Source organism: Rhinoderma darwinii, chromosome 2 (genome assembly GCF_050947455.1).
Source record: "Rhinoderma darwinii isolate aRhiDar2 chromosome 2, aRhiDar2.hap1, whole genome shotgun sequence".
In the NCBI taxonomy this organism is placed as follows: Eukaryota; Metazoa; Chordata; class Amphibia; order Anura; family Rhinodermatidae; genus Rhinoderma; species Rhinoderma darwinii.
The window spans coordinates 9,233,160-9,253,179 of record NC_134688.1 but is presented as its reverse complement, the minus strand read 5'-3'; the positions used below and the strand labels follow the sequence as shown (position 1 = coordinate 9,253,179).

General features: G+C 43.9%; 1 protein-coding gene across 1 annotated transcript in view; it reads right to left on the bottom strand.

Moving 5' to 3' along the window:
* The window catches only part of LOC142741692 (rho guanine nucleotide exchange factor 17-like), a 197,905-nt gene extending 179,294 nt beyond the window's left edge, over nt 1–18,611 (bottom strand). The window contains exons 1-2 of the mRNA XM_075851037.1: nt 18,591–18,611; nt 12,671–17,166 (exon numbers count right to left, since the gene is read on the bottom strand). Coding sequence (XP_075707152.1) covers nt 12,671–16,498 — 3,828 coding nt within the window. The 5' untranslated portion in view covers nt 16,499–17,166; nt 18,591–18,611. The remainder of the gene's footprint in view (nt 1–12,670; nt 17,167–18,590) is intronic.
* Nucleotides 18,612–20,020: the final 1,409 nt, after the last annotated feature.

The window sequence follows — 20,020 nt, the reverse complement described above, 5'->3', positions numbered from 1 at the left end:
TAGAGGAGCTGTCAGCTCTCCTGTGTGGTGTAGTATAGAGGAACTGTCAGCTCTCCTGTGTGGTGTAGTATAGAGGATCTGTCAGCTCTCCTGTGTGGTGTAGTATAGAGGAGCTGTCAGCTCTCCTGTGTGGTATAGTATAGAGGATCTGTCAGCTCTCCGGTGTGGTGTAGTATAGAGGACCTGTCAGCTCTCCTGTGTGGTGTGGTATAGAGGAGCTGACAGCTCTCCTGTGTGGTGTAGTATAGAGGAGCTGTCCTCTCTCCTGTGTGGTGTAGTATAGAGGGTCTGTCAGCTCTCCTGTGTGGTGTACTATAGAGGATCTGTCAGCTCTCCTGTGTGGTGTAGTATAGAGGATCTGTCAGCTCTCCTGTGTGGTGTAGTATAGAGGAGCTGTCAGCTCTCCTGTGTGGTGTAGTATAGAGGAGCTGTCAGTCCTCCTGTGTGGTGTAGTATAGAGGAGCTGTCTGTTCTCCTGTGTGGTGTAGTATAGAGGAGCGGTCAGTTCTCCTGTGTGGTGTAGTATAGAGGATCGGTCAGCTCTCCTGTGTGGTGTAGTATAGAGGAGCTGTCAGCTCTCCTGTGTGGTGTAGTATAGAGGAGCTGTCTGTTCTCCTGTGTGGTGTAGTATAGAGGAGCTGTCAGCTCTCCTGTGTGGTGCAGTATAGAGGATATGACAGCTCTCCTGTGTGGTGTAGTATAGAGGATCTGTCAGTCCTCCTGTGTGGTGTAGTATAGAGGAGCTGTCAGTCCTCCTGTGTGGTGTAGTATAGAGGATCTGTCAGCTCTCCTGTGTGGTGTAGTATAGAGGGTCTGTCAGCTCTCCTGTGTGGTGTACTATAGAGGATCTGTCAGCTCTCCTGTGCGGTGTAGTATAGAGGATCTGTCAGCTCTCCTGTGTGGTGTAGTATAGAGGAGCTGTCAGCTCTCCTGTGTGGTGTAGTATAGAGGATCTGTCAGCTCTCCTGTGTGGTGTGGTATAGAGGAGCTGTCATTTCTCCTGTGTGGTGTAGTATAGAGGAGCTGTCAGTTCTCCTGTGTGGTGTAGTATAGAGGATCTGTCAGCACTCCTGTGTGGTGTAGTATAGAGGAGCTGTCAGCTCTCCTGTGAGGTGTAGTATAGAGGATCTGTCAGCACTCCTGTGTGGTGTAGTATAGAGGAGCTGTCAGCTCTCCTGTGAGGTGTAGTATAGAGGAGCGGTCAGCTCTCCTGTGTGGTGTAGTATAGAGGATCTGTCAGCTCTCCTGTGTTGTGTAGTATAGAGGAGCTGTCAGCTCTCCTGTGTGGTGTAGTATAGAGGATCTGTCAGCTCTCCTGTGTGGTGTAGTATAGAGGAGCGGTCAGCTCTCCTGTGTGGTGTAGTATAGAGGATCTGTCAGCTCTCCTGTGTGGTGTAGTATAGAGGATCTGTCGGCTCTCCTGTGTGGTGTAGTATAGAGGATCTGTCAGTTCTCCTGTGTGGTGTAGTATAGAGGAGCTGTCGGCTCTCCTGTGTGGTGTAGTATAGAGGAGCTGTCAGTTCTCCTGTGTGGTGTACTATAGAGGATCTGTCAGCTCTCCTGTGTGGTGTAGTATAGAGGAGCTGTCAGCTCTCCTGTGTGGTGTAGTATAGAGGAGCTGTCAGCTCTCCCGTGTGGTGTAGTATAGAGGATCTGTCAGTTCTCCTGTGTGGTGTACTATAGAGGATCTGTCAGTTCTCCTGTGTGGTGTAGTATAGAGGATCTGTCAGCTCTCCCGTGTGGTGTAGTATAGAGGATCTGTCAGTTCTCCTGTGTGGTGTACTATAGAGGATCTGTCGGCTCTCCTGTGTGGTGTAGTATAGAGGATCTGTCAGTTCTCCTGTGTGGTGTAGTATAGAGGAGCTGTCAGTTCTCCTGTGTGGTGTACTATAGAGGATCTGTCAGCTCTCCTGTGTGGTGTAGTATAGAGGAGCTGTCAGTACTCTTGTGTAGTGCCTGTTTTTCTATATCTCTTGCTCACAATGCAGAACTCCTGGCACTTTACCACCTGTGCACAATAATTGACGGCTTCTCCCATCTGACTACAGGTTTGTTTTTGGAAATACCGGACTTGGAAAATGAAAAAAAATCTGACATTCAGAATAATCTTCATCTTTGTCTACAGGAAAAATGACGTTATAAGACGACGATAAACAAGTTAGCGAAGAAATGTAAACTATTATTTAATCTCCCAAGAATGCGATTGATGTGGAATGGAAAGACGGAGGAGCAGTGAAAGTTTAATGCACAAAAAAAACTCACCTCCGTTATTCTCAGTTTAAGGCGGAGTTCACACGTGGAGAAGACGCTGCGTAAAAGCACGCAGCGTATCCGCCCTGTGCGCCGCGGGGAATAACCGCACCAAAGTGTGATGCAATTTTTCGCCCGGAATGTCCGCTGCGGAAAACTGCATCATTTAGCCTGACGTTTCATCCCAGGCAGGGCCGGCCTTAGGGGTGTGCGAGTGCACAGGGAGCTGCCCCCTCCAAGCATGTAGGGGGCGCCACTGGGCTCCGTCTCTACTCTGTTCCACACATGGAGTAAATAAGAGCAGAGGAGGAAGCTCCGCCCACACCCTGTCCTGCACGAAGCCTGTGATCCTGTCAGCATGGAGAGATGGTGAGTGTGTGTGTGTGTGTGTGTGTGTGTCTATGTTTGTATGTGTATATGTTAGTGTGTGTGTCTCTGTGTATACAGTGTGTGTGTCTCTATGTTTGTATGTGTATATGTTAGTGTGTGTGTGTGTGTGTGTGTGTCTGTGTATACAGTGTGTGTGTCTCTATGTTTGTATGTGTATATGTTACAGTGTGTGTGTGTGTCTCTGCATGTGTTTATGTCACGTTGTAAAAAAGTGTGTGTTCAATATTAAAGTAGAACAGATAAAACAAAGATATCTGTGCTGCCTCCTATATACCCTGCTGCCCCTATATATCATGCGGTACCTATATATCCTGCTGACCCCTATATAACCTGCTGCCCCCTATATAACCTGCTGCCTCCTATATACCCTGCTGCCCCTTATATATATATATATGCCTGTGTGTGTATGTGTGTGTGTGTGTGTGTGTGTGTGTGTGTGTGTGTGTGTGTGTGTGTGTGTGTGTGTGTATATAGTTATCATCTACTACATTATCTGCAGGTAACATCGACTACATTATCTGTAATCAGAGAGTTATCACTGTGTTATCTGTGGTTTTCATAGGACTGCAGGTAACATCTACTACATTATCTGTAACCAGAGAGTTATCACTGTGTTATCTGTGGTGTTACATAGGACTGCAGGTAACATCTACTACATTATCTGTAATCAGAGAGTTATCACTGTGTTATCTGTGGTTTTCATAGGACTGCAGGTAACATCTACTACATTATCTGTACTCAGGGAGTTATCACTGTGTTATCTGTGGTGTTACATAGGACTGCAGGTAACATCTACTACATTATCTGTACTCAGGGAGTTATCACTGTGTTATCTGTGGTGTTACATAGGACTGCAGGTAACATCTACTACATTATCTGTAATCAGAGAGTTATCACTGTGTTATCTGTGGTTTTCATAGGACTGCAGGTAACATCTACTACATTATCTGTACTCAGGGAGTTATCACTGTGTTATCTGTGGTGTTACATAGGACTGCAGGTAACATCTACTACATTATCTGTACTCAGGGAGTTATCACTGTGTTATCTGTGGTGTTACATAGGACTGCAGGTAACACTACTACATTATATGTACTGGGTATATATGGGTCTGTTTGTGAATGTGTCTTTGTGCTTGTATATATGTGCCTTTTATGTATATGTTCCGGTCTGTGTATGTGTCTGTACGTCTATATATTTACCTGTATGTATATATTCCAGAATGTGTGTATGTATATTTGCATGTATGTCTAAATATCTGTCTTTATGTATGTACAGTATATATGTTCCAGTATGTGCGTGTCTATATATGTGGTTAATTTTTGGTTTGTGTAGGGGGCGGCAATAGAGAGTCCCGCACAGGGCGCCATCCAAGCTAAGGCCGGCCCTGATCCCAGGAGACTGCTGCAGCTTGTGATTGGCTGCAGCAGCGGTCACATGGGATGAAGATTGATCCCAGCAGGCCGGCCCTCTGACGTCATCCAGGTCGGCCTCCTGAGATAATGCTTTATCCCATGTGACTGCTCCTGCAGCCTGTGATTGGCCTGTGATTGGCTGCGGCGGTCACATGGGATGAAACGTCATCCCAGGAGGCCGTGCTGGAGGGTGGAACACAGACTTCTGGGTAAGTATGAGATTTTTTCTTTTTTTTCTGAGTTATGTTTTTTGCGGCGGAATCGCTGCGAATACCCCGCAAAAATGCAACAACTGCTATTTGTTGCGGGATTTACCTCCCCATTGAATTCAATGGGGACAACTCGCAACAAATAAGCAGCGTTTACGCGAATACAATAGACGTGCTGCGGAAAAAAATTCTGCACCGCAGGTCAATTTGAGCGTATTTTCCGCTCTGCATTGACGCAGCGTGTGGAGGAGATTTGTTTGATCTCATCTACTTTGCCGCTACTGGATTTGCTGCCGATTTCCCGCTACTAATTCCGTGGAAAATCCGCCGTATTTACGTAACGTGTGAACTGACCCTTGTAGTGAAATTTACAAACGTAAAATGATGAAGAATGTAGTGATGGTGTATCACACATTGTATCATACGATATACCTAGATACAACGGCTCAGCAGATAGTATCATACATTAAGCTTAGATACAGTGGCACAAAAGACTATCACACATGCTAGGCTTAGATACACCATCTCAGCAGTAAGTATCACATATGCTAGGCTTAGATACACCACTTCAGCAGACTGTATCACATGATAGGATTAGAGACATTGGCTCAGCAGATAGTATCACACATGATAGGCTTAGATACAGAGGATCAGCGGACAGTATAACCCAGGATAGGCTTAGATACAGAGGCTCAGCGGACAGTATCACACATGATGGGCTTAGATACACTAGTTTAAGTCAAATTTATTAAGGAACTTTTTACTGTATTTGGTTGAAGACTTAGTTTTTCTCATAGTATATAATAAATCATAATGACCCCACTTTCCAATAAACGCAATTCAGGGTAACGTAAGCGGGAATATTTGGGTAAATCTACATGACCGAGCTTCTAGCTGGATTTTACAACACAACATGAGATGCAACGTGCGGAAACGCTGCGTTCCCCCGGAGACTCCATGACAGCGGCCTCCGGTGCGAATGGCGGGGCGCCAGGTAAGAACTATTCTTCATCAGCTCCTTTCTGCTAGAGACCTGCACGTGCGCGCCCAGAAGATCCTCCTATCCAGAAGCCACAAAACCTCCTTCTAGAAAGAGAGTCTGCTCTGCCTGCCAGGAATGTGCCGCCTCTCACCAGGTGCAGGACATAATTGGCCCCTTTTGATTTAGAACTTTACCCGGACAAAAGTTCAGTTTAACCCTTCCAGCGAGGAAATGATGAGACTCATGGACTAGATATATATATATCCCATAAGTAATAGACTCTAGTGGTAAGTGATTGGCTCCAAAGTCAACTCCACATGGGGTCGTCTTCTGCTGGACCTTTGGGGCTTTCTATGGTGTTGAAACTTGGACCCACCAGAAGATCCTCCGCTACTCTGAAGGGCCAGTCCAACCCCTTGATGGAAGACAATCAAGTCTATGTCAAGGTGAAGGAGTTCTCTGGTTTATCCCCTACCTAGAGTATGTAGAAAATGTAAGTGACAGACAGAGGTGTTCATCTGGGAGAGCTACTGAAATGGCGACGTAGTCGTAGTCATCGCACAACTGGCAAGAGAAGATTTTAAAACATAAGCGCTCATGGCTATAGAGAAGTGGCACTGGCCGATTCCCATCATACAGTACCAATAAAACACCACCATATAATAACTAAAGAGTTCCACATAGCAGTGCTATACCGTGCCAACATTACACTGCCATGCAGTGCATAATAAGTCTATTACAAAAAATGATATATCTATATTTGCGCTCCATATTTTATTTACATATATCACGATGTATAAAACGTCCGTGGAAGTTGTCAGGTTTGATGAAATTAAAGTTAAAATATCTACATATCAGTCCCCAAAGCCTAGGAGGTGAGGTAAAGCCATACTGTCCCGATTTTCTTGGATAGTTCAGGAAACCAAACAGTTAAAAGAGGTGGGGTTTATGCTAATTGATTTTAAAATGTGATGTTTTTTGGGTGTTAATATGTTCGATTTGTGATAGAAATTGTGTCACTCCCCACCTTCTCTTGGCAGCTCATACAAAGTGCAATACCCACCAGGGGGCGATCTTGAGCACAGGAGACAAAGCTCCTCCCACAGTTAAGAGAATATGAAATCTGTGCTCCACCCTAAGGCATAATGGGAGGAATCTTCACAATAGGAATAACAGGATTTAGTTAGACCACTTTCCTAAAATTTTTCCCATATAATTGAGCAATGATCACTACCCCCTTCATGTTCATATCTGTGGTGACTGGAGTTGTACTGTAATAATCTGTATGCCCGGTATGGAGTGGGCAGCCTGGGAGTGATATACACTGGCTTTACAGGCAGTGACTATTTATAGACGCCCCATCTATTTTTTTCATATTTATACCCAACGAGATGCCAAAACACGGGTTGACATCACAGCGGAGGCCGGGACATGTTGGAGCTCGAGGTTTATTGAATATTTTTTCCTGTTTAACTTCATTTAATTGGATCTGATTGCGCTAGATTGCAGAGACCTGGTCTACATAAGACGTATAGACGCTTGGCAGTAACATGACAGCTGCCAGCTGGATTCTTCCATGAAACTAAAAACAAACAGAGAGGAATTTGGAGTTTTTAAAGAATAGTAAGATAATTTGGCTAAAGAACTTATCTTGTGAGAGGAGTGAAATTGCAGCAGATGTGGGCTGGACACATAGCGGCGGCACCGAGTACATAAATTGTTCACACTCAAAAGTCCTCAGAGTCCTATAGTAACTTTGCAGACACTTAGAACCTCAAAAGGTCAATATGGTAATGCCTTGTAGGAGGGACGCGCCCGTCAGCTCAACAGAGGAGGGGGCATGCCCGTCAGCTCAGCAGAGGAGTGGGCGTGCCCGCCAGCTCACCAGAGGAGGGGGCGCGACCGCCAGCTCACCAAAGCAGAGGGCACGCCCGTCAGCTCAGCAGAGGAGGGGGCGCGCCCGTCAGCTCAGCAGAGGAGGGGGCGCGCCCGTCAGCTCAGCAGAGGAGGGGGCGCGCCCGTCAGCTCAGCAGAGGAGGGGGCGCGCCCGTCAGCTCAGCAGAGGAGGGGGCGCGCCCGTCAGCTCAGCAGAGGAGGGGGCGCGCCCGTCAGCTCAGCAGAGGAGGGGGCGCGCCCGTCAGCTCAGCAGAGGAGGGGGCGCGCCCGTCAGCTCAGCAGAGGAGGGGGCGCGCCCGCCAGCTCACCAAAGCAGAGGGCACGCCCGTTAGCTCAGTAGAGGAAGGGGCGCACCCGTCAACACAGGGCTTTCTCAATTTGAAGTTTCAGACAGAAAATTCTGAACCTAGCTCTGGATGGGACTGAACACATATACACACACACAACTGTAAAGGATCTGCCAGGCACAGCTTCGGGGTTAACGCCCATAGATAATCAGTCTGCACCTGCTTCTATGTCTGTGAGACTGACTCCATCTTCCACCAGTCAGGATGGCAGGCTTAGGAGTGGGAGAACCTATCACAGCCTGGCCAGACGGAGCTAGCTCCCGCCCTCTGTCTATTTATACCTGCCTTTCCTGTTCCTCCTTTGCTTGTGATTCTTCTCGTTTGGTTTCCTGGCCCTGCTGCAGCTTCTTGTACCATTGTTCTTGCTTCATATTGACCCCGGCTTGCTGACTACTCTCCTGCTCTGCGTTTGGTACCTCGTACACTCCTGGTTTGACTCGGCTTGTTTACTTCTCTTGTTGCTCACGGTGTTGCCGTGGGCAACTGCCCCTTTCTCCCCCTAGCTCTGTGTACCCTTGTCTGTTTGTCTGTCGTGCACTTATTGAGCGTAGGGACCGTCGCCCAGTTGTACCCCGTCGCCTAGGGCGGGTCGTTGCAAGTAGGCAGGGACTGAGTGGCGGGTAGATTAGGGCTCACTTGTCTGTCTCCCCACCCCCGTCATTACACAACATGATATTATTCAATATCTGTTTGAGTAAAGTTTTCTTAAATAGGGTAAGATTGTAAAATGACATTTTAACGGAAAAAAAAAAATTGGGCTATGTGTTGGCTGGTAATCCCCCAAACCAAAAAGGTGGAAGGTTTATAAATAACAGGAAAAAAAATGCTTAAAAAAACCCCAGAAACCTAGCGTCACGTTGCAGGGTAAAAGTCTGGGTCACGCACTTGTATGGCTCTGTAACAATTCAACTCTTTGCAGTACAGTCCTAATTATTGTCCCCTGAGGAGATGTGGCTTACCAAGAATAAGCGGTGATAGACTCTCTAACCCCCCCCCCACCCAACCCCACAAAATTCCCCTTTGGATGCATTACACCATTTGTTACCAAAATTCGAGACTTTATTATTGATGAGACTGTCTGGAAAGTGTCCAGACAAAAATAAGTGAAAGGATTAGGTTGCAGACCAAAACCTCCACGCGTCTTTCATCTCAAGAGCCCAAAACATGTAAGTAGACGATTATCAAATTGAAATCTGCGTTCCATATTTTTTAAAGTTTTATTTAGACTAAACAATAAGCTACTTGTTGTGCGGAGGAGGTAAACACAAGGTAAATTAGGAGACTACTAGGCAGTCAACCTGGTCACAACCAACAAGTGAACTTTTTGGAAACGGAGTAGGAGATAAATCTGGAAAAGGCAAAGTCAAGAACATATTTGACAACATATTTTCTGTAATAAGAACTCAACGTCCGTGCAATGGCGTTTTCCATGGTTCTTTGTAGATGTAAAATTCCAAAAAATAAGACTGAAAGACGGTCAGGGTAAAATTTTGGGTTACCGAGACCTTAATGCTTCGCTATACAGGGAGTTACATCAAAAATACAAAAATGTCAAAATTTTTTAATTCTTGCGATCATCGCTAACTGCCTGAAACTTTTTGGGTTACAACTTTGCCGAGAGGATTACATGACCAAAAGCCACCATCGATACCCAACAAGATGGAACTGGAAAAGTATAGACACCTCAAAACTTTGGCATTGATCACAATTTGATCCTTGACTTAATCTTATTCTATACATCTAATGAGACCCATTTTATTTGTCAAGACAATGAAGAATGTGAGAAAGAAGACAACCAACAACAAGATGGTTGAAGACCATCACAAAAATGCTGAGAAGCTTGAAGACCAAAACACGAGTCAGGACCCTCTGGAGAAACATGGGTCCTATAGGAGTGGATAACGAATTGACGGCGCTTGATAATCCAAAAACATCAGTTGGAAGACTTGGCCGAGGCTGCTCATACCATCTGTTGAATATTTGACGCCCCTTAACGACTGCAACCATGGAAACAAAAAAGGTTGTGGAAGCTAAAAATGTTGCTAAGAAAATATATTTACCACGCATGGAACGCACTTCAACAGCAAACGTCTCGTGAGCAATGAGAAATGTAAGGGAAATGGTCTACTACAATGCTAAGTGTGGAATATCTGACCAACACGAATAGGCGGCGAGGCATCGGTCTGTCTCTAGCCCACCTCTGAGAGGGACAAAGGAGATCAAAAAAAAAAAAAAAAAAAGACAGGTACACATTGGACACTTTTCTACAACCAAGTGAAGGTGAGGACTGGTGACGTCATATGGAAATTATCCAAAATGTTGGAAAACCTGTGCGAGATAATAGTTCTTTCGACCACTAAAAGCCGTTCTTGTATGCCTCATCCATGGTTGTAAGCCCTAAGAAGGTGACAACCATCTTCTGAGCCTTAAGTTGACGTCACGTCCCTTTGTCCACAGTTGACAGACACATGATCCAAGTTTTAGATGCCAAATACAACATGCCAGTAGCCAATAAGACAATGGACATCAATAACAACCATCATAGACATCAGTAGAAGAAAAAATCTTGTCATCTTCTTAGGACTTACAACCGTGGGTGAGGCGTACAAGAATGGCTTTTAGTGGTCGAAAGAACTATTATCTCGCACAGGTTTTCCAAAAAGTTAGGTACCAAAGACAAATTTTTAGAAACATTAGTTATCTGGCTCTTCGGATATGTCTAGCCCTGTAGATAATCGTTCAACTAAGCTCAACCCATAGTGTGAGAGATTGGAAAACACGCCCTAATAAATCTCCGACATGACCCACCACTTATTTTTAATATTTGAATGTTTCAAAAATAACTCATCCGAACTGGACAATCTTAGCAGGATCAGCCAACATCCTAATGTGGTGTCTGGGGGCCTTCTGGAAAATAAGGATTGGGCATATTGCATTTCAATATGTCCAAACCTTTGCTCTGTCGGAGAGAAGGTCATTTGGTGGGTCCCACAGCCCGATCTACCAACACTTTATTAGTGCAACGATCTACATCCAAGTCCTCAGGTGGACTTTGCAGTTCATGTACACTACCATACAGAATTTAGTCCATTTTTTAGGGTGGAGCAATTGCCCATAAGGTTAGGTCTCTGGGATTCGTACCAGGGATTGCTCAGCAAAAATAGTATGACTTGTGCACGTAAACAAATGGAGCCAACATTCAAAAAGAGCAAAAAAAAAAAAAAAAAAAACTATCAATAAGTGACAGGAGTTATTCATCAACACTCAGAAATGTCCCCTGCAAAGCTTCAACGTTCACTTATTAATCTGCCAACTCCTCACAGCAGGAAACGAGCACTTACCAAGGAAAGTGAAAAACTTCCCTCCCCAAACAAGGTCATTAAATAAGGAAATATTTCAAATCTCATTCTCTACCCAAGTTCCAACAAAAACAAACTTAAAGCAAAGATACAGTAACCTAATACATTCTTTTTTGCTTAAAGGGGTTGTCCAGTCCCAAAAAATTCATAGCCTATCCTCGGGAAAGGCCGTCAATATCTGATCGGTCAGGGTCTGACTCCCGGCACCCCCGCCGATCAGCTGTTCCTTATCTGCTTGTGCTGTGAATCGGCGACACACTTCTAGCGGCGGTACGTAGTATTAGTACCTTCTCCCATGAAATGATCAGACTGTAATACTGTGAACCGCCACTACAATTGTACGAGCGCTGCGGCCCCTTAAACAACAGCAGATTGGCGGGGGTGTCGGTAGTTGGACCCTGACCGAATATTGATGGCCTATCCTGAAGACAAGCCATACATTTTTTGGGACTGGACAACCCCTTTAATATGACCTTCATAGAAGCACAGTGGTATTGACAATTCGACAAATAATTATTATGTTAGAGATCTGTAGAAACAAACACACACACACACACATTATATATATATATACACACACACACACACACACACACGCTTTTTAAATACAAATCTTTACTAGTATTTTTCAATGCAAATCTATATTCTGCCATCTGTCTAAATGCCTTGAACCATTTTAATAAAATACAAAAAAATTACTTTGTCAAATATCGCACACTGGATGCAGCCATTTTTTTGGATGTACCAATTTTTCATGGAAATGCAATCCATTAAAATAACTATTTCACAAAACATCAAGTCCCAGCTAAAACGAAACAAAAAAAAGATGTAAAATGTTACGTTATGAAAACACGCTATACACAAAAACATTACCAACAAAAATTCCAAATGTAATACACCCTGTACTTCTAGTACAGACTCGTAAAGGAAAAAACTTGGAAAAACACCCCGGACCTTTCTAAACCACTGCACACAAAATGTTTTTCTAAGTCTTCTGGGCACAGTGCGTGATCTATACCTTCGTTAACAGTCAGTCACGTTGTCTGGGATTTGGAATGACTACAACAATATGGAGGTTGGTCCGGTTTACGGTTGCTTTTTTGTTTTTTTTTACACTGTCTATAATGACAGCATTCCTGGCAGGATGGAGAATAACACTCTGTGCAGATTTAACAAGACCCGCCATGACACCTTTACAACTACAGCAAAGAAAGAAGCCTCAAGAACAGACTTGGGCAACTAAAAGGCACAACAGTCAATATGGAAGTACGCACACTTTTATTCTTAGTGGCGTTTTGTTTGTTTTAGTTTGACTATACACAAAAACAACTGGCCACTAGAGCAGTCACAACAGTCTGACTCATCCTATTTTTTGCAGCCAACTTGTTTGCTTTGCTGTGTAGGTTGAGACAGAATGAACAGTCGTCTCAGAATCATTAGAGGTTGGCAGGGAGGTAATGACAGCTTTATTGCAGTCCTCAATAAATCAGGATAGTAACACTGTACACACAGGTAAGGCCCTGTATGTACTGTCACTCCATTAGGCCCCCTAAGGTGATATACTCAAAAATTCTTTGGAAGATGAACATGTTCCTTTATGTTGCCCAAAACGGTGTAGGGCTATACAGGAGTCCACAGGATAAATACAGCCCTGGAAGAACTATTGTAGATCCAGAACAGGTGATAGTATATAGGCCGTTATCTGCTAGTCTACAACTAGTTGAAATACATCATGAATGGTCAACATTACCCAACACACCAAAAGGAGAAGTCAACAATAAATAGAATTCAAAGTAAAAAGTTAACAACTGGTGGTACTCACCACATTGGGCTTGGACACCTTCAATGGTTTCGGCTCTGTTGTGGTTGGAGTACTTGGTGCTGTTCTTGGCAAATCCACAGGGCTGAAGTTATTAGAGTTAGCAGTAGCTTGCTTGGACACATCCTCTAAGGGGCTTATTAGAACTGGATATTGTTTGAGGTGATGCCTCGTAGGCTCCAAGTTTGTTAATTGAGCACCACCATGTCCTACCACCTTGCATCCAGGAGGGGAGATTGGAATAAATGTTGCTGGTTCACTTGCGTGTCGTACGTGTTTGCTTCCTTGCCTCATTTTCCCAAGTGCTTCCTTTGGTTCCTCGCCTTCCTTGTTGCCATCATGGCTGCCTATTCTGTTGGATCGCTTTTTAAAACTGCGTCTAACCACCCTGGGAGATAAGACGTTCACAAGGTTTGGGTCGAAACTTAAGCTTGAATTTCCCTCCAAACCATTTTCTTCCAAATCAGCAGGTAACGTGTGCTCTGGTTGAATGAGGAACTTTGCCTCCTCTTCGATCTCGTCCAGTTCGTCCAACTCATCTCTTTGCTCGGATAGTATGGGTTCACTGGTAGAGGCCAGGATTGATTGTTCCAACTCTTTCGAAGGCTCATTAGAGTCTTCTAGGCCAGCAGTAGACAATTCTCCACGACGACTTGGGTCACTAAATGACTTTTTCTTAATGGTCTTACCATTGCCCTTTTCATCAATGACTTTATCAAGAGCTCCCGGTTGACTAACTATATTTTGGATGACCGTGTTGTAATCCTTAACCCCATCGCTACTGAAAGAAAGTACACTTGCAGCACTACCAGTACATTCAGATGTAATGGTTGAAGAATCAGAGATCCCAGACTTTGAATTTAATGACCCAAGGAGGTTACTATCCATAGAGAAGTTTTTAGCATCTTCAGTGATAGAGTATCTCCGGTGAGGCATCGGATCACTCAGGGATCTATAGGTCTCGCTCCCAGACTCACCATTGCTCCCACTACTAGAATCAGTCCCACTGTTACCGAGAGAAGGAAATTTTCTTCTTCGTCTAACTGTTCCAGGTGTTGGTGGAGCATCCATAGGTCCTTGAGTGTTTGTCATATGTGAAACATCAGAGCACGGAGTACTTTCTGAATTACCAGTATGGCATTGAACTGTGTTATAGTCCCCATTATGGGCATGCAAAAATTCACTTTCTTCCTGGGAAGTTCCTGTCGATTTCCACACTTTAAGTTTTTGACCAAGGTCTCGATATGAAGTACAAGGTGCAGGATCTACTTCGGTAACAATACCTTCATCAGTCAAGTTAGACTCATTCCCAGATAAGTCTGAGGATTTCAGATTAGACACAATTTCATTGGGTGCACATTTTTCCAGAAATTGGCCATCACAAACTCCTTCGACACTTACGTCAGACACATTGGGTCTTTTTTCACCTTTAAGATGTTCTATGACTTCCTGATCAAAATTATAGTCTTCCTGTGACCCGATCTGCTTTATTTTCTCAAATACTTGTCTGGCTTCTTGGATATATTGGTCCTGCATTGCCTCTGGTTCATTAAAGATTTTCTCTACATTAGGAGCTTCCATATGTGAAAATATGCCATCACTATCTGACGGACTGGCGAGCATGAGTTCCGATGAACTTTGCTTCATGGAACTGTGTGTGGCCACACGTCGGGATCCCAGTTTGTCGGAATACGTGAAGGATTTTGTGCGCCGTAACGTAGCAGTCAAGTCCTTTAATGTTGGACGGCTCCCATGTTGCAATCGGTCCTGCACTGCAGGTCTGCCTCGGCCAACCAAACTTTCCTGTCCAGAAGATTCCTGGCAGGCCTCAAGCCTGGAGCAGACCCCTTCCTTGTCACTGGTCCCTTGCCCCCTACTCTTTAGTTTTAAGTCCAAAAAGTCTGATTTTAAGTAATTGAGTGAGCTAAGGGTGTCAGATGTTATATCTGGGTTGGAAATAGATTTCTTTTGTTTAGAGTCATCCCTTTCAAGGTCGCAATGTTGACGATCGTTAACACTTTCATTTCTCAGTTTGGCTACACTAGATGGTATTTTTGACCTAGGACGGACTAATGGTCTTGATATACTTTCATGTTGGCCAAAGCTTGGTGATCGGTGAACATTAAACCCTCCCTGGGGGCTACGGGCTTGTCCAGCGTAATAGGCATTTAAGTGGTCATCATCTTTAAGGGTTTCAGAGCTTGAATATCTACTGCTGCTTCTAGAGCCACAGGGACTTGGCAAAAAGGGCGGAATGTTAACTTTTGCAACTCGAGACACAGTGGGCATAGGAGACACGGAGGCCAACTGACTTGGATTTTGTGAAGATACTGCTTCAGAAGCGTTTCGGAAGTGCTGTTTGGGCGTTTCATGAGGAGTAGCGGTTGAGACAGAACATGCATCGGGCCTGACCGTAGGAACTAGGTCACTCGGTAATAATATAGAATGTGCGTCATGTTTTTGTACCGACAGACCAGAACCTTGGCCCAAGTCACTTGCTTCGTTAACTAATACATTGTGCCTATCCCCATCAAAGTCTTCATCATCACCTACTAAAATGTCCTTGCCCTTTCTAACGGAACGTTTCCTGAGACTTTCCCTGAGGACATGAAGCTCATCTTCCTCGTCACTTCCTGAGGAGGCCTCTTGGAACCTGATCTTAGAACTGTTCTTATTAGCCAAGGTGGGCAGTAAGGTGTTCTTCTGAGGCTCATCCATGCTGTAGCTGTCTTCGAGTCTGACATTATTAGGGGCTGTCTGTGGTTTGCCTGAACTATGCCAGGAATGTAAACTTACTGATTGCTGCCTTGCCTCTTGTTTAGGTAGACCAGATGAAAGTGTGTGCGCTTTCAGGCCAAACGGGATACAACTTCTCGGAGGAGGGGGAGGAGGCTGGGGTTTGGGGCCAGTGTTAATAATACGGTGTTCTTTTGTATCCAAACACGCAGTATGTTGTTCTGTTTTACTCTCGGTTAGTGCTCTGCAATAGTTGCTTTCCACCTTGGACGATGGGTTTTTGGGCCAGTGTGCAGTGCCGGAAGGCTGGTCTTTGGCGTAATGATTAAAGCTTTTGGCAGTTGTAGTTTCTATTGGGCAATGTCCTTGAGGCTCCATCCCCGACGTCTCCCTTACATGAGACCCTGGTTGGCCCGAGATCCTTGGCTCATCACAATCGGGCAGGGAAGATGCCCTGGATGGAGCTTTCCTAGAGCTCTCTCCAAAAAGTTTCCTCATTTCTGTAACACTAGGCCAGTTAGTCCCTTCGGTCACTAACAGTTCCCGGTTATCCGGCTGATGTAGAAAACTACAGAAGGTGTTCACTTCATCTAGTGAGATCCCCGAGCTTGGAGATTCCCTTGGGCTTGGGCTATGAAAATCATGCAACTTACCTGGCAGTGCCAGGGATAGGCCATCACTCCCGGTCGGGTTTATAAAGTCTTGTTTTAGCTGGCTGGTGTGAGAAGGCTCCACGGCACTGGTGCCCTCCCAAGTTCCAGCCTGAAAACGATGATCCACTCGTCTTAAGTTTTCATCGTCGCTCACAGCCCCATCGTCGCTCTGGTGGGGCGAAAAACGTTGAGAGAGCTGCCGGACTGATGAGATATTCTTGTCTTTGCTGGCTGAAGAGATCTTGGACACCTTCCTAGTTAAGCTGAGGGATCTGGCAGGGGGACGATGTGTTTTTTGACATGTGGGTTGGGTGACATCTCCTTTCCCGGCCAGTTCCGTGCCTCCCTCTTCACTAAAAGCTTTTGCATTCCAGTTTCCCAGTTTTTTAAAAGACACGCTCCTGTATATCCGAACTTTTCTCTCAACATCTCTCCCAGCCATCGTTTAAAACAAACACAACGAAGGAGAAGAGGGGGTAGGGCTCACTTTTCCAATAATTTCCACAAAAAGAGTCAAAGGCAAAAATAAAAAGTCTTCGAGAAATAAATTAAAATACATTCAAAATGTTTAATCCACACAGAAAGGAGCCAAGGTCTTCAAGCCTAGAATATTCCGTCTAAGTTTCCAAAAGATTGAGCCGAAAAGCCCTCAGAAGACCCACGATAAATCTTCATCTTTTAGCAATTGCAGCGATTAATTCCACTTTAGTTCCTGTTGGTTTTCCAGCACGAAGATAAAAATCACAAGAGGAAAAAAAAAAAAAAAAGTTTACGCAAAGTTTCCTTGACAACTGTTTAACCCACGATTGGCTCTGGCTCAGCCCCAGCTTTCAGACGCAGCCATCACCCACTGTTCATCTAGAATAATGTAAATTCCGCCTCGCATTGCATTGCGGTGACGTGCCCTTGTTGTTGTTGTATCCCAGGCTTGCACATCTCGCAAAAAAAAAAAAAAAAAAAATTGTATTTGTAAAATAATCCTTTGGTCTTTCCAGTCTCTTGTGTGTTGATTTCACGTGGGAGAAAAACCACTGCAGTCAGCCCGGCTTAGGTTAAAAGAGGCGAGGTTAGAGGGGAGAGTATGGGAACATTTTTGTTTCTAATGTGTCCCTGGAAAAAAAAACAAAAAACATTGAAATCGTTTTACAAATAAGATATAGAAATGATCAACATGCTCCCCTATAGTATAATCTGGGGAATACCCCTTTAAGGGAAAGCAGTTAACATACTCAGGCATTTACTGCAGTGCTGCAAACCCGAAAGGTAAAAAAGACTAACTTTTGATTTTTGCTCAAACATGAAGAGAAAAACACAACAGATTTTTCTCGATCTATTTTTTTTCTTTTTCACAAAAAAGTTGCATTTCAGCGCCCCCTACTGGACAGCAGCTGGATTACAATTTCCTCTTTTTAATTAATTAGTCTTTAGGCAAAAATTAGGGCCGAAAAATTATAATTTCAAACAAAAATACTCCCAACAAAAATGTAATTTCCAAGTTTTGATACATGGGCGATCAGTTAATGTTATTCCTTACAGTCTGTGGGACATCCATAATCAATATGTTCAGGATGGATCGCAACTTAGCGTATAGGTTTAATAACTTCGCCAGATCTATGATAATAGATTGCAAGCTCCATAGACAAATTCAATTATATAGTTGTTCTTTTTTATTAATCCCATTGTACACCCCTCAACTATTGATGTCACAACACCACATACAATGACATCCCCACATGTCAACTGTCAGACTAAACACCTCAGCTTTAGCCCCTTTGCCAATTGTCCCGGTTCATTAACTATAAAATAGGGAAAAAAAAAAAAATCAGGATTTTTTTTTAATGCAAAAAAAAAAAAAAAATCTATTTGAAGATTTGAATTTAAAAAAAAAAAATTCTCTCCAGGATTTCCAAAAAAAGTTGCCAATAATTATAATAAATTCAGATGCATCCTAATCCTCATTACAAAACAATTTACAACTTTTAAAAACTTTCTCATGCAAATACCCTCCCCCCTTGCAGTTATGATGTCACTCCCCCCCTTTACAAGGGGGACCTGCATCACAGTGGGAGATTGCAGATTGCAAAATATTTTGCAACCGGGAGTCTACCTTAAGCCCCTGACATAAGTGAAAGTAGGGGGCTGGGGGTCATACAAGAATTAATTAACAGGGCCTCTCTATTTTCCGCGCTCCCGTTCCTTTAAGTAATAAAATGTTTTTGAAAACTGGAAAAAAAAGAAACAAAAACTTTCTCCTTACTCAGGAGTTGAGCCTTGATGATCGATTCCACCCCACAGATCAGAATCCAGGTCTCCACGAAAAAAAAACAAAAATGCAAAAAACAATTTGCTTACAAAATTGACTTCAATTGTCCCAAATTTTTCAATTCTCGTCAATTTTTGTAAATCATGTCCAAAAAAAGGGAATCGTAAAAGAAAACCGCAACGAATCAGCTTCTTCTGCCCAGGTTCACAGATTGCATTGTCCCCTGTGAAGAAAATACAAAGAACAGAGGAGAGAGACCCCAGCTCCTTACCCTTCAAATCTTTCCTCCAGTCTAAATTTCAGAGGCTGCAAAGAGTCCAGGAATTTGTGTGCACCATTGTCTGCACCGAGGGAGGGGGGACCTGCACTGCAAAAGTTCTAGCTCCCCTCAATAAAGTCAGCCCTGGGGGGTCACTCACACTCCTCCTGGGTCCTCCGCATACAATGTATCATAAACTATTGTCATATAGACATGTTGTGGATACTCCTCTGCAGCCTGGATACAGGAAGTGCCCCCTCCTCCCCTATTTCTGCACTCAAATGGAATGTGCCAGTCTCTTCTCCTACACAGCACAGTTGAAAAGCTGTAACCCTTTCATTGCCTGGAGTGCATCCATAGAGCCTGAGTGCAAATTTTCCAAAATTTCGCTTGGAGCTAAAGAGTGACTCCGCTCATAGGTAGTTGCAGGCTGCAGTGCAGTGTTACTCAGGGTTGCACCATAACTTCCAGGAACAGAAGTTCAGATTTTCCACACGCCTGTTCTGTAAAATATATTAGGGATTTTTCAATTTTAGACCCAATTTAAAGCAACACTCCGGCACAATTTATACATTATATTAAGCCTAGTAGAGGGCGTAAGGAGGCGGAGCGTGACACACGTATTCTCTCTTTGGTGTTTTTAATATGTATGAGTCATGCACCGCCCCCTCAAGCTCTGGATTAACTATAAGATTGCCTGGAGTGCTCCTTTATATAAAGGACGTCTCAGAATTGTTGCAGATTTTATGGATTCTGCAGCGGAAATTTCAAAAGTCCATCCACACGTACCAGAAAATACGGAATGTATTAAAAAGGACTTGGTAACATAAAGGAAGGACTTATAACATCTCCTTCCTGCTGGAGCCACTTCTGGTTTTGGCTCAAAAGACGTAATCAAAAACTTTTTCTAAAAAAACCAAAACGCATTACGTGAAAACACCCTGAAGCCGGGATCACACACAGTTTGGTGCAGTTTCTGGCTTAGTATTTCGAACCAAACACAGGAGAGATCACAAAAGAAAGGAGAAGCATCAGACTTTACTGTATAACTTTCCAACCTTTTGAATCCACTTCTGGGTTTGGCACAAAAAAACAGCATCAAAAACTGTGTGTGATCCTGACCTAATACAGGCTGTAACTCAGGATCAGTAATGTAATGTATGTACACAGTGACTCCACCAGCAAAATAGTGAGTACAGCTCTGGAGTATAATACAGGATATAACTCAGGATCAACACAGGATAAGTAATGTATGTACACAGTGACACCACCAGCAGAATAGTGAGTGCAGCTCTGGAGTATAATACAGGATGTAACTCAGGATCAGTACAGGATAAGTAATGTAATGTATGTACACAGTGACTCCACCAGCAGAACAGTGAGTGCAGCTCTGGAGTATAATACAGGATCTAACTCAGGATCAGTACAGGATAAGTAATGTA